At 38.1% G+C, this 14,018-nt stretch overlaps 1 protein-coding gene across 1 annotated transcript; it reads right to left on the reverse strand.

Annotated features, from left to right (window-relative positions):
• Positions 1-3,575: 3,575 nt before the first annotated feature.
• Positions 3,576-13,890, reverse strand: LOC129261431 (probable phosphoglycerate kinase). Its single transcript, XM_064099504.1, has 10 exons — positions 13,558-13,890; positions 10,933-10,983; positions 10,082-10,234; positions 9,140-9,284; positions 8,561-8,664; positions 5,710-5,829; positions 5,030-5,144; positions 4,396-4,575; positions 4,139-4,215; positions 3,576-3,690 (listed from the first exon to the last, which is right to left on the reverse strand). The coding sequence occupies exons 1-10, from the start codon at positions 13,620-13,622 to the stop codon at positions 3,576-3,578; spliced, it is 1,125 nt and encodes a 374-aa protein (XP_063955574.1). The 5' UTR covers positions 13,623-13,890.
• Between the last annotated feature and the right edge of the window lie 128 nt (positions 13,891-14,018).

Below are 14,018 nucleotides of genomic sequence, written 5' to 3' on the forward strand. Positions count from 1 at the left end.
TTGCGCTCGCATCAATTGTATAGTTATATACCTATCCTGTTCATGATTAGAAAAGTGCTTAAGATGTCCTGTTTTTAGGTCTGAAATCTCATTTTTAATTCCGCTCGCGCTTCGCGCTCGCATCAATTGTATATTTATATACCTATCCTGTTCTTGATTAGAAAAGTGCTTAGAATGTCTCGTTTTTTTGGTCTGAAATCTCAATTTTGTTTCCGCTCGCGCTTCGCGCTCGCATCTTATCCTGTTCATGATTGCAAAAAGTGCTTAGAATGTCCAGTATTTAGGTCGGAATGTCAATTTTTTCAGCTCGCGCTTCGCGCTCGCATTATTTGATTGGTGATATATGAATCGTCTTAATGAGTAACTGCAAACATTCCTTATAACACTTCCCTTTCGATCAGACCAGAGCGTATATAAAAAATATCTGCTCGCACTGATCACGTTCGCAGTTATTATTTGTTACATACGCATCTTGTTCAGGACCACAAACATTGCTCAAAATATTCAATTTTTCAGGACAAAATACATGAATTTCCCCCCCATAAAATAGCTCGCGTTTCGATCGCGCTCGACTTATCTCATTATATATCTATGTTCTTTTATAAGAAGAAAGCTAAGAAGTGACTGTCATATATATGTATATATATATATATATGTAATATATATGTGTGTGGGGGGAGGATTGGTTGGTGTGTGTGTGGTGCCCTTAGAGGTGTGTGTGTGTGTGTAATTATGGAAAATTCAATTATTGTGTCCCCCCCACCTTTGAGGAGAGATTTCAGCACCCCCACTGAAAAAATCGTTCCCATGCAGGTCCCTGTTATATAGGCCCTATAATCGATGAAAAGTCATGATCATCACCAGCATGACTATGGTCCAACCATGGTCCCAGCTAGCAAGCTGACGTTATGGGCCAATGCGGGGTGCCGATGTCGGCCACATTCGGCGAATATCGGATTCCATAGACCAATGAAAATTAGAATACTACGTACGTACGTAATAATACTGCGTACGTACGTAATAATACTGCGTACGTACGTAATAATTATCACGTACGTACGTAATAATACTGCGTACGTACGTGATAATACTGCGTACGTACGTAATAATTATCACGTACGTACGTAATAATACTGCGTACGTACGTAATAATACTGCATACGTACGTAATAATTATCACGTACGTACGTAATAATTATCACGTACGTACGTAATAATTATCACGTACGTACGCAATAATACTGCGTACGTACGTAATAATTATCACGTACGTACGTAATAATACTACGTACGTACGTGATAATTTTTTTTTTTTGGTTGTCAAAAATGTCCGGTTTGGGGCTTCGTACTATTGTGATTCGAGAAAATTTTTTTACATCAAATTTGCTAAAATTTATATAATAAAAATGCAACAAAAATTTAAAAAGTAATTTGATGTGAGTGACATAATCAACTCTATTTGCATACCATTGTTTTGTGTATATAACTGTTTTGTGTTAAAACAGGAAAATTTCTGTATTTATTCAAATACTTTTTTGTTGATGTGCACTTGACCTTTAACTCACTTCCCTTCCCACCCCTGCCCAAATAAGTGTAATCAAGAACTTGAAAATCAAAAGCAGTGATTAAGAAGAAGTAAGAATTAATCATAGAGCTATTAATAGCTCCATGATTTAATAAATACAGGCCTAAATAGAACTTCATATGAAAGTAAAAAGAGAATAAAGCTGGGTAGGAACGATGAAGGAATATGATTAAAAGAAAAAGCATAAACATATCCCCATCAACCCCCCCCCCCCCCCAAAAAAAAAAAAAAAACCACATTCCGGCGGGTTCGAACCAGGGTCCTCGCACATCCATGCACAAGTCAAAACATAGCGCTCACGCAATTCGCCATCTATCTCTTCCGTAATACTTCCGGGTTTTTTAAGTTATATATAATGTTGTAAGTCTGTGCGCCGCTGTTGACCAATCAGAACGCGTCGGCAATTCTACTACAATTCCAATCATTTCGCGATGGACATTGCCGTGGTTTTTTGTGGTTCCTGACTTTGCTACATCATGAAATTTCATAATTTCTTTTCAGTCGTAAAGAAGAATGTCTACGCTTTATATTGATTATAATATCAATTTGACGCAAGTGTGATTTCGATGCAAAAATGCGCTCTGTTTATTCACATATATTTCTTGAAAAAAATCCTTTTTTCTAAGCTAAATATCGGTCTTCAAAATACATTAAATGTGCATTTTATTTAGCTGATCAGAAATTTCAAAGTTTTATCTATAAAATAAGACCAATTATGAGAGGAATAAACGATTCTAAGAGCAAAAAACACCGATCGGAAAGTCCGTCTTCACAGCTCATTACGTATGCATAACCACGGACGGCTATGCATACCGCTGAATAAAATAGAGCACTTTCGGACGGCCTGCGGACTGACTGTAAATGAATGAATCAAACAATCAATCACAATCGCATTACGAAAATACCCCATTTGAGGCTTCACCGCAGTTCGGATCGCAAACTGCGGTTTTAGACCCCATTTTTCATTTGAAACTCTCATTTTTCATTTGAACATTTCCAAGCCCCGATAAACCCATCTTGGCCAGGTAATTAATCCCCGTTGTCTCAATTTCACCTCCACAGGCCAGTAAAGCCAATGACGAAATGATAAACAACAGCTGTGCTATTACGTAAGACTTCTCTGCCTGTAGAAGGACCTTCGGAATGAAATTATTGTATTCGATATTTAATCACGTTTCCAAAGGCATATTGTATTCAGACATCCAATATTAGTCCTTTTTCAATTTCGAACGAAGAAAATCGACCTCGAAATAAGGAAAATAAGCGAATAAAAATTACGGTATGCTTTGCATGCAGGGACCGCCCTCAGCGCTGCGATGCATCCCATAGTTTCTGTCTGTCCAGCAAGAAAATATGGGATGCATGCCGTTCACTCGCGCATTGATACAGTCCTAACGTTAAAAAAAAAAACAACAGCCAGACAGAAAGAAAGAAGGAAAGAAAGAAAGAAAGAAAGAAAGGAAGGAAGGAAGGAAGGAAGGAAGAAAGAAAGAAAAGAAGAAAGAAGAAAAAAGTTGCACTTCACCGTGTGTATACACGGAACGACACGTTGCAATCCATCGTGTGTGGCCCCCTGCTGTGACTGTATGTGCTGGGCTGTCGTGTCATCTTCGGACCGAGGTCAAGAAACAGGTGTTTTGATACTTAAATTCCTTGCTTGGGGCAGTTCGGGCTTATAGTACTTGGAGAAGAGAATTGGTGAAAAAGAAACTGGGGTATAGTGTTCTCAAATGGAGGTTTTTTGTCATGGATCGATCAATCAATCATTCAATCAACCACTAATCAATGAATCAATAAACCAATCAACTAGCCAATCAATCAATCAATCAAAAGATGAATGAACAAATGGATGGATGGATGAATGAATGAATGAGTGAATGAATTAGTGAATGAACGAACAATAAAACTATCAAAGGAACAGATGAACAAACAAACAAACGAATGAATGGATTGGTTGATGGAAAAAAGGGTACGGAAGGAAGGAACACTTTCAGTTCAACTTACCGATGATGGTTGTCGTTCCCTTCTTTGTGGCCTCCACTACAGCATTCATTACGGATTTGGTTCCTGTGCTAAACTTTTCAAACTCAAATACCCCAACAGGTCTAGTGTACAAATTCAGAAGGGATGGGATAAAGAAATATATATTCATGTGAAAAACTCAATTTTTAAATATCATCAGACGACATTTTTTATTTAACATTTCCAAGATTTCATTCACATCATTCTTAATTTACTTTGGATACATTGCACATACCCAGCACTTGTAAACTAGCATACAAATTTAATTCACGGTCATTAGCAGATTGAAAGGGGACTCAGTAAAATATCATTATCCTACACCAAAATTGAATAGATTTTGTTTGTTTGGGATTGTTTCTTCTTAAATTCTATATAAAGCTTGTTCATTCAATCTTAATAAAGAATAGATTTTTCCCACATTGGGGTTGGTAGCTCAGGACAAGGCATGACTTAAATTTCTACCAACAGCAATCATGACCAAGTTTCAATGAATTTGTGTTGAACACCGCCCCCTAGAACAACAGAACTTACCCATTCCAAACGATCAACTTGGCCCGGGCAACTGCCTCATTAAAGGATTTCACACTCTCTGGTCCACAGTCCAGACCCTTTTACACAAAACAGACAGTCATATCTTAATGAACCACTATACATCAATCCCTGCTATATTTCACATGGTAAAAAAAATACATACGAGGTCTGAAAAATTACATGGACTTGTGCGATTATTTGATTTATGCAGACTAAAATGTTTAATTGGAAATAATTTCAAGACAAGCAGCACTCACCATCCATCCATCAGGGATTCCAGAAGAGATGCTAGCGTTTCCCACTTCAGCGTCTTCAGCAAACTTGTTACCCGTAATAAAGTCTACCGGCAGATGAATTTGAACACCATTCTTTTGGGCCTTCTCCATCAATCTGTTGATTATTTTAGATCCCTCCTCGTCAAATAGAGAGTTGCCAATCTGGGGTGAACAAATGTCAGTTATTATTCACCTTGTGTGTGTATGTATAGTAATGCACACTTATTATCAAATATCCGGGAGGTGACTGATCACAAAATAAAAGAGCTAAAAAAGGCTAAAGAGTGTTGGATAAAGCTGATAATCAAAAACCCCACGGTAGGCATATCATCAGAAACAATACATATTGGGAAGGAAAATGGTGTACAATAATAATCAGAAGATTTGTTATAGACTAGTCATGGACATAATAACATAGCGATGCTTTTTATAAACACAGATACTCGACAGATACTTATATATTTCGATTAAATTCTGTATAATATATAAGAAATATTCTATGTTTGTAATTTTTTCAATCTTAATTTTTGTTTATATCATTGAATGCAATGTATATGTACATGTATGTATAATAAATTTCCTGACTGAGCCATACTACACGATACAATGAGCTTACCTTCATGTCTTTGAGCACCTTGAGGAAGGTGAATGCCATTCCACCAACGATGGCCATCTCATTTACTTTGTCCAGGAGATTCTCGATCAGCTGGATCTTATCCTTAACCTTGGCTCTAGAGATTCAACAAAGATGTTTCTTAACTATCATCTGTAAGGGGCCCACTATATTTCTATCTATATATCTTTTTCTCTGTATTTCGTATTCGTATTTATATAATACTAGTATATATTGGATTTGTTACTTTGTGTTTCACTGTAATTGTCCACATTAGTGTTTGTTTTGTAACATTGAAAATGATCCAATATGTGTGGATTTAGATCAATAAATTTTGAAACTTGAAACAAAGAAAACAGGAGGGGGGCATTCCATGAGTATATTCTTAGCATAAAAGAAGGGTAAAACCAAACATCTACGTTTAGATACTGTATGTGTCACATTCATTTTTGTTTTGCCGACGCTTGAATAGGATTAGTGAGGAAAAGACGATGCATGGGATTCCAGCAGAAAGATGTGGCTCAGGAGCAGAAAAGGTATTATAACGCCTTAAGCGATAAATAATAAAAGGCATTTTCAAAGCGCCATTCACCTAGAAATAATCTTTTCCAAGGCTCACGATTATTTTTACCCTGGCTTTAGCTCGAGCTGCCTTCCATGAAAAACATTTGGATTCCACTTACCCTCCGAGGATGGCCAAGAACGGCCTTGCTGGAGTTTCCAGTGCCTTAGCAAAGTAAGCCAGCTCTTTCTCCATCAGAAACCCGGCTGCACGCGGGTTCAGCTTCACGCCCACCATGGAACTATTATCAGGACAAACACAGAGACAATGGATGATTTCAAGTCCGGTGTTGGCATTGGTGTTGGAATTTGGATTGCATATCCTAGCTCCAAAATCTATTCTGAGTTTGTAAAACTGAGCCAGATCACATTATTGACATCTAAACAAGGCAAACGCCAAGCGTTGTCTCGCCTGCATATTGCAGTCATGAAGAGACTGCATGTCAAATCTGAAGGGTAACATTTAAGAAACTTTGACAGCTTTTCTATTGTACCATTGGCAAATTTGTGTGAATATTATAAATGGTGCCAAGAACTATAGCTCATTAAATAAATAACAACAGTTTTCAAAGAATAAACAAGTAAAATACAAAATCTGGTTCAGGTATAGAGAGTACTGAGTTCTGAAGTAAAATGTTAGTGTTAAAAAGTATAAAATTATAAAGTTCATGTCACTAGAGGAACAAAGTAGTGTGAAAGTTCATTGACCTTTGGCCTTAATCAAATTCAACTCAAATTCGAACCTGACCTGCACCTTCAAGAGATGGACCTATGTTACGAGTTTGGCGATCCCACCTCGAAGCTATAGAAAGTTATTGTGTGTACAAAATAGCACAGTGCCAGTAATGGAAAGTTCATTGACCTTTGACCTTAATCAAATTCAACTCACATTTGAACTTGACCTGCACCTTTAAGAGATGGACCTCTTGTATGAATTTGGCAATCCTACCTCGAAGATATAAAAAGTTATTATGTGTGCAACACAGCACAGTGCCAGTCATGGAAAGTTCATTGACCTTTGACCTTAATCAAATTCAACTCACATTCGAACTTGACCTACACCTTCAAAAGATGGACCTCTTGTATGAATTTGGCAATCCTACCTCAAAGATATAGAAAGTTATTGTGTGTACAGCACAGCACAGTGCCAGTCATGGAAAGTTCATTGACCTTTGACCTTATTCAAATTCAGCTCACATTTGAACTTGACCTGCACCTTCAAGAGATGGACCTCTGTTATGAATTTGGCGATCTCACCTCGAAGCTATAGAAAAGTTATTGTGTGTACAACACAGCATGTACAGTGCCAGTCATGGAAAGTTCATTGACCTTTGACCTTATTCACATTCGACTAATATTCGAACCTGACCTGTGCCTTCAGGAGATGGACCTCTGGTATGAATTTGGCGATCCCAACTCGAAGATATAGAAAGTTATTGTGTATACAACACAGCACAGTGCCAGTCATGGAAAGTTCATTGACCTTTGACCTTATTCCCATTCGACTCATATTCGAACTTGACCTGTGCCTTCAGGAGATGGACCTCTGGTATGAATTTGGTGATCCCACCTCAAAGATATAGAAAGTTATTATGTGTACAACATAGCACAGTGCCAGTAATGGAAAGTCCATTGACCTTTGACCTTATTCAAATTCGACTCATATTCGAACTTGACCTGTGCCTTCAGGAGATGGACCTCTGGTATGAATTTGGTGATCCCACCTCGAAGCTATAGAAAGTTATTGGGTGTACAACACAATTGTTGATGACGACGACGACGCCGACACCGGAAATAGTGATACCTATGTCTCGCTCCGCTACGCAGGCGAGACAAAAACTAGTGAGTGACTTTTCAGGACCATCTTCATTTTATGTTTGGTGTTATACTCGTGTAAAAATTGACCAAACACCAACACCAAAAGATCAACACCAAAATTGAAATCACTCAATGATGTAAATTGCCACTTGGTCTAGGGTCACTTTCTCTACTGTTTATCTAGTCTCATCAAGTGTTATAGCCACAGTGGATGGCAGTGGTCGGACCCAACCAGCACAGAAGAATTCTGACCACCACTCATCATGAAAAACACTGCTTCCGTCCACCACTAATTTCAAATAAAAAGTGTTTCAAAAATAACTCCTTGCAAAGAGGAATTGCACTTTGATTCATTTCCATCTTTAATCTTAATTTATTTGCATAATTTACAGTAAACATTCTTATATTTGATAAATATTAGTTTATTTTCAAAGATTTGCTAATGTCAGATTGTTATTATATTGGTGTGTCTGCACTTTTGGCTTTTAAGACCACTAACTCTGCCTGAAAAAAAACTTTGCAATGCCGGAAAATTGTGACCATCACTTAAATGGGTCTAGCTTGATCACTGGTCTCATCCAAAATAATAAATGTATTTCCTTATAAGTGCACAAAGAATCTCTGTCATCTCAGGAATACTTTTTAGTATAAATGAACACTATTGTTCAACATTGCAAACTACTTGAATGTTAAGATTCAAGTTCATGTTTTAGCCCAGTTTTCCCATGTGTTCATTTTCTCCATTCTAATTAAGATTACTGATATCCATGACCAATGAAATCCACCTACTAAAACAGCATGTGAAATGTGGTTGCCATCGAAGCTTTACAGGTCTACAAAGAGATTGGGAGGGCATTTTAGAAAATACTTTCACTACGAGGAAATAATTAAGGAATAATATTTTAGTGAGCTGCAATACAGAAGGCTAAGTAGAAGGGCTTAAGTTATATATGAAAATGACAGATGGCATAAAATTGGGCTCCTACCAAACTAAGCCTAGAAATTTTTATATCTCGATCAAATCTCCCGTAACAAAGCTTATCAATTTGATGACATGCTGGAGGTTAATGATTGATGGTACATAGGATAAATGCAGTCAATCGTAAAAAAACTTGCTCTATGATCATTGTTAAGCTCTGTGAAACCAGACAGTACCTGTGACCTCTATGTGCTGTACCGAATGCATCATTGACATAGACGTCTCCAAGTTTCGACAGGGAATCACAAAATACCTTCACAGCATCAGGGTTCGCTTTAACCTGTTGATCACAAAAAAACAATAATAAACACAAGCGTGGAGTCAGGCAAGAAACCCTTATTATCCAGGGGGAGAATGATTTTATTGTGTCACAACCCCCTCGCTTCCCCCCCCCCCAACAGATAAATATTAATAATATGGTGCCATGTCTAAGCCCCGCAAAATACAGAAGGCAATGCATCTTGAACTCGCCCCATACAAAGGTGGTTTTGTCACACGTTTTCAATTTTTATTCGGACATATCTCATTTGAACGGAGAGATATTGCCTTGATAAAATGAATTAAATAAGGGTAGCTGAGGGGTGGTGGAAGCAGTGGTCCTATGCGACTGTACTGGATTGATGTAGATCGCTAGTATCAAACATGACATTGATGGATTTCCATATACTTGAGATTGATTGGATCAATCGTAACTCTTTGTAAGATGGACTCTCTTTAGCCTCAAATCAAAGAAACATGCCAGAGAGAATTTGTACCTTATTGCCGGACTCGTCGACACCTTTACCCTCTTCTTCAATGTGAAAGCGGAGATTCTCAAGAAGGATAACGGAACCAGGGGCGGGATCGGCACAAGCAGCTTCAACTTCTACTCCAACACAATCAGACAGGAATTTCACATCCCTGGAAGTTAACATTATTTTAGATCTAGATAATCACACTTGCTTTACTAATGAATAGTTCATTCTAATAGTCGACAACAAAAATAAACGCCTCTGTATGACATAACGGCATAAGAATTAAATAAAATAGAGCAAGTGGTGATGAAGTGAGCATGACCTCATTCTTTCTGCATTTCCCACAATTAATTATATTTCATCACATACTCTAACCACTCTTTCAAGTGCAATCCTAAAAAAAAAATATTTTTCAGTTTGCAATAACATTACTGTTTTTTTTTTATTATTCAATGACCATTCAAGGAAATCATAAAGAAGCATTTGTACCTCTCGCACAGTGAAACTTTTTTTAATCACCTTAAAATGTCTATATATTGAAGAAACCATGACCAATAAACTTCAATGAGTACAACTTACTTGTTATCCCACTCTTTTCACTTAGAATTTATTTTCCAAAGTTTCAGCTCCCCCCCCCCCCATCATCCCTCAGAAAGTAGAAGACCCCTGAAAATTTCGATGATTAATTAGTAAGTTGTGCTTCATGACTTTCATTATTAAGAAACTTGTTAATATTGACAACACATATGAATTGGTATGAAATATGAGCAAGGATCTTTAAAATGATGACATGGGTCCTGTTACATAAAAGTTTCTATTATGGTATCTCTGCCATTCAATGGTAACTACCATGGTAACAATGCTCAACAACCAATCAAATTCAAGCATTCCATTCCATGCAAGTTACAATTGGAGGACAAAGTTACCATAATAGTAACTTTTTTGCAATGGGCCCCGGCTGACCTTTTCAGAAGTCTCTGGAGCTCCGTCGCAGCTGGCTGGAGAGAGAACTTGCCCTGTCGTCGTCCATCAGGTCTTCCGAGATGGCTCATAAGTACAACAGATTTGGCGCCATGATCTAAGGCATGCTGGATGCTTGGAAGAGCACCGACAATCCTGATGTCCAAATTTATAAAAACAATAAATAAATAAATGATAGAATATTTGTACTTTCACACAGTGAGAGGAGAAAAACATAGGTGTGATCGATGTAAATCTAGCCGAGCACATTAGTGTAATTCTTTTGGATCGTTAAGATTTCAGCCCTGATGCCCCCTTTGTCCAATTATTGAAAGCAGTCATAAGGGGGGTAGATGAATTAATCAATACACAATATACTTTAAAATTGCTTTGATCTTAGATATAGGCTCCTGGAAACAACGAGAATTCATCCAAGAATTAGTATCCTATTTCAACACAAAGTTTTGAGAATCTTTTCAAGTAGCACAAGTTTGTAGCTTGGAAATATCAGTCATTTGAAAAATATAGATAACCTGTTCTGTTGCTCACTATGAAAAAGCAGTATGCCCTAATTTCACCAAGGAGGGAGTAGAGAATGCCCCTAACAGAATGCTGATGATCTACTAGGAGGGGAGGGGGGTGTCAGTATTTTTCTTTGAAAATTGCTTCAGGAAATTCTTGTGACCTTTGTGAACTTTTGGGGGCCTTTGACGTTTAAAAAAAAAACCTTTGTGAACTTTTTTTTTTTTTTTTTTTTTTTTTGGGGGGGGGGGGGGGGGGTAATCAGACAAATTATTGGCTCTCCTGACAGAGTTTTCCAGATATTTGGAATGCCACTAATGGAGAGTACTTACCTCTGATTATTTGTAATAACGCCATCCTTCAGTGGAACATTGAAATCCACTCTGAAAATAAAAGAAAAATTCCATAGCATTGAAATTAAAGAATTTTTCATATTTTTGATTATGAAAAAGCAAATGTGTCCTCATCATACGCTCTCTCTGCTTTTACATTTTTGACATTTTACAGTGGTATAGGAGAGTAATTTGTACATTTGGCCCTCTTTTATTCAACTTCTATCTGGTTACTGCCAATATACTCAGTTAGAACATTTTGGCAGTTTTCAGCAATTATATGTTCTTATTTTCCTCATCATCACTGTCCTACTTCTCTGGACTGGTGAGCCCATTATTTTTAAAATTACATTGATTACATACAATTACAATCAACAAATATCCACACCAACTCTTTTTCTTGGTGGTGCGATCACTCTACCAAAATCATCAATATCATAATTTTGCAGTCCCACAAAGCAAGTTTGGTGGCCCTAGGACAGTACAAAAAATTGCAATCTATCTAAACTTTGGTAGCCCAACTGGGCCCCCAAGTGTGGGCTTTTAATTAAGTTTGGTGGCCCGACTCATTTTTGGTTGCCCTAGGACACCGGTAATGTCAAGCCCTGCAAACAATCATAAAATCAGCCTCATCATGTACGCTGAAATAATCTCTGTCTTTGATTCTTTTGAGGTTGGTGTTGGCAATGTTTAAATAGGTTTATTTTCTCTTGATTCTAACTTTAGGGAATTGATTCATGGATTATTATTAGACCTAATTTTTTTTCTGTGGTCACTTAATTGTCTGGCTACTTCTTGACCTAATAGATTTACATTATATTTTTAAAAGAGAGTTTTGCATGGAAACTTATTTTTTTACTTTTCACAAATAGAGCAGGGGCCACGGAATGGTTTTCAAAGTGGGGGGGGGGGGGGGGGGCTGAGCCAAAAGTGGGGGGGGCTGACCATGCAAAAAATCACAATAATATGGTCATTTTTTTTGTTTTTGAACATGGTATTGGAAATAGTGGGGGGCTGAAGCCCCCCCCCCCACCCCCCCCCCTGCTTCCGCGGCCCCTGTAAAGGACCTGACAACAAATGCTCAAAATCATAATTTTTGTGATGCTTTAACACAGTCCTGCCTCATACTGCTGCATGTGGTGAGTGGAGAATAAAAAAAATGATTCCCAAAATTTTAAAAAAGATCAATCATGACTGGATGGAATTAAGTATTTTTGGTTATCGTTACCAACTTAGTCATAATCATATTTTAAATCAAAGACTATTTGAGAGTGTGTTCATAAACTCAACTCAACATGACATGGTCACTAGTTATGACTGACGACCGAATTCAGAGTTAGCATTATAATACACTGCAAAACTCGCAGTAAAGTCATGGCTCCACATTGATTTTTTTTGTTGGTGGCTCATTTGGGCCACCAAAATCATATTCTAATTTGTGGTGGCCGGTGGCCCTACATTGAATTTTGGAGATGGACATATAAATGGGAGGGATAGAGATGGTGAGAGGGATGGAGATGAGAGGGATGGAGATGAGAAGGATGGAGATAATGGTAGGGGTGGAGATGAGAGGGGGTGTAGATGATGAGAATCATGAGTATAGATGATCGATGAAGGGGTAGAGATGATGAGGGGGTGGAGATGATGAGAAGGATGGAGATTATGAGAGTGATAGGGATGAAAAGAGGGATGGGGATGAAAGGAGGATGGAGATGATGAGATAGGAATGAAAAAAGGGAAGGAGATGAAAGGAGGATGGAGATGACAGGATGGAGATGATGAGAGGGATGGAGATGATGAGAGCTAGGGATGGAGATGATGAGAGGGATGGAGATGATGAGAAGGATGGAGATGATGAGGGGTGGAGATTATGAGAGATGGAGATGATGAGGGGTATTGAGATATGGTGAGTGGGATGGAGATGATGGGAGTGGAGATGAGGGGTGGAGATAAGAGGGATGGAGATCATTATCATCATCATTCATAGCCACCACATCAGCAGCAGCACCAGCCACCACCACCATCATCCTTCATCATTTCAAGTTCAACCAAGTCAGAAAAAAGGGTGCATGGCACCACCTAACACTAACAGATCATACAAGTACTACTAACATTAAATCAAATTGATCTAGCTCTACTACCTCTAGATTCTAGACTCTATTTGTGCAATGAACAAATAAAATCTAGATCTAGTCTAATAATGAAAAGCGTTAAGTTTAACTTTAAGATTAATTGTGATTAGACTATTTAAAGATCTAGATCTATTATTAACATTATTGCCTCAAAACTCAAAAAAAGTCAACAATAAAAACTCAAAAAAAGATAATGGCCCATGCCGCCCATTTACTGCGGCAGCCCGAACAGTGTCTGGACGTGTCAAGCCGGCTCGAGGTCCCCGGGCAAATCATGGCCCATGCCATGAGAGCTGAGTAAGTAAGTATTAGATCAATTTCAAGCTTGTCTTTATAGTTTTAACCCCCACCCCTCCAGAGTCCAGGTGGCAAGTGCAAGTTGCCTTTGGCTTATCAAGTTTGATGAGCCAAGACTAGACAGTATAAACTATAAAGTAGAATCTGAGAATAAACTTATTGTTCTTCTAGGTTCTGGAAATGGAATGGAATTTACCTCATAATCACCCTTTTCCCGCTGACATCAGTTTGAGCTAGTTTTTGCTTTTGTAGTGAAGGCATGGTTAACTAATAGTGGTCACAAGATTTCTCAAGTATAATACTCAAAATCAAATGCGAATTCCGCGAAATTCCGGCTCGACTATTCCACCAGTCCCCACGACACGACACATACACCTGCAATATCACACACGCGATTATGGCTTGTCTACGTGCAAAACCGGTACGGTGCCAGTGCAGTATCCTCGCTTAACGATTTAGAGGTCAGTCACTCAGCTCCAGCCGGACGGATCCCCCAGGTCAGCTCCCAACCGTACCGTGTACGCGTATCTCAGCTCAGCTGCATTATAATAGCAGTTCGGTTTAATATGTTGCCAATTTTAATACAAGTATTGAATTTTTTTTTTTTTTTTTCAATATATGATTGTAAATTTTATCAAAAATAAATATATAAAATAT

The sequence above is a fragment of the Lytechinus pictus genome, chromosome 5, assembly GCF_037042905.1.
Source record: "Lytechinus pictus isolate F3 Inbred chromosome 5, Lp3.0, whole genome shotgun sequence".
Classification (NCBI taxonomy): domain Eukaryota; kingdom Metazoa; phylum Echinodermata; class Echinoidea; order Temnopleuroida; family Toxopneustidae; genus Lytechinus; species Lytechinus pictus.

What these genes read in the sequence shown, in the direction of transcription:
- LOC129261431 (XM_064099504.1), bottom strand. Translation starts at nt 13,622, where the DNA reads ATGCCTTCACTACAAAAGCAAAAACTAGCTCAAACTGATGTCAGCGGG. An exon ending in TCGACGAGTCCGGCAATAAG is followed by an intron (nt 8,665 to 9,139) that starts GTACAAATTCTC and finishes TGTGATCAACAG; the next exon opens with GTTAAAGCGAACCCTGATGC. An exon ending in AGGTGCTCAAAGACATGAAG is followed by an intron (nt 4,576 to 5,029) that starts GTAAGCTCATTG and finishes TGTTCACCCCAG; the next exon opens with ATTGGCAACTCTCTATTTGA.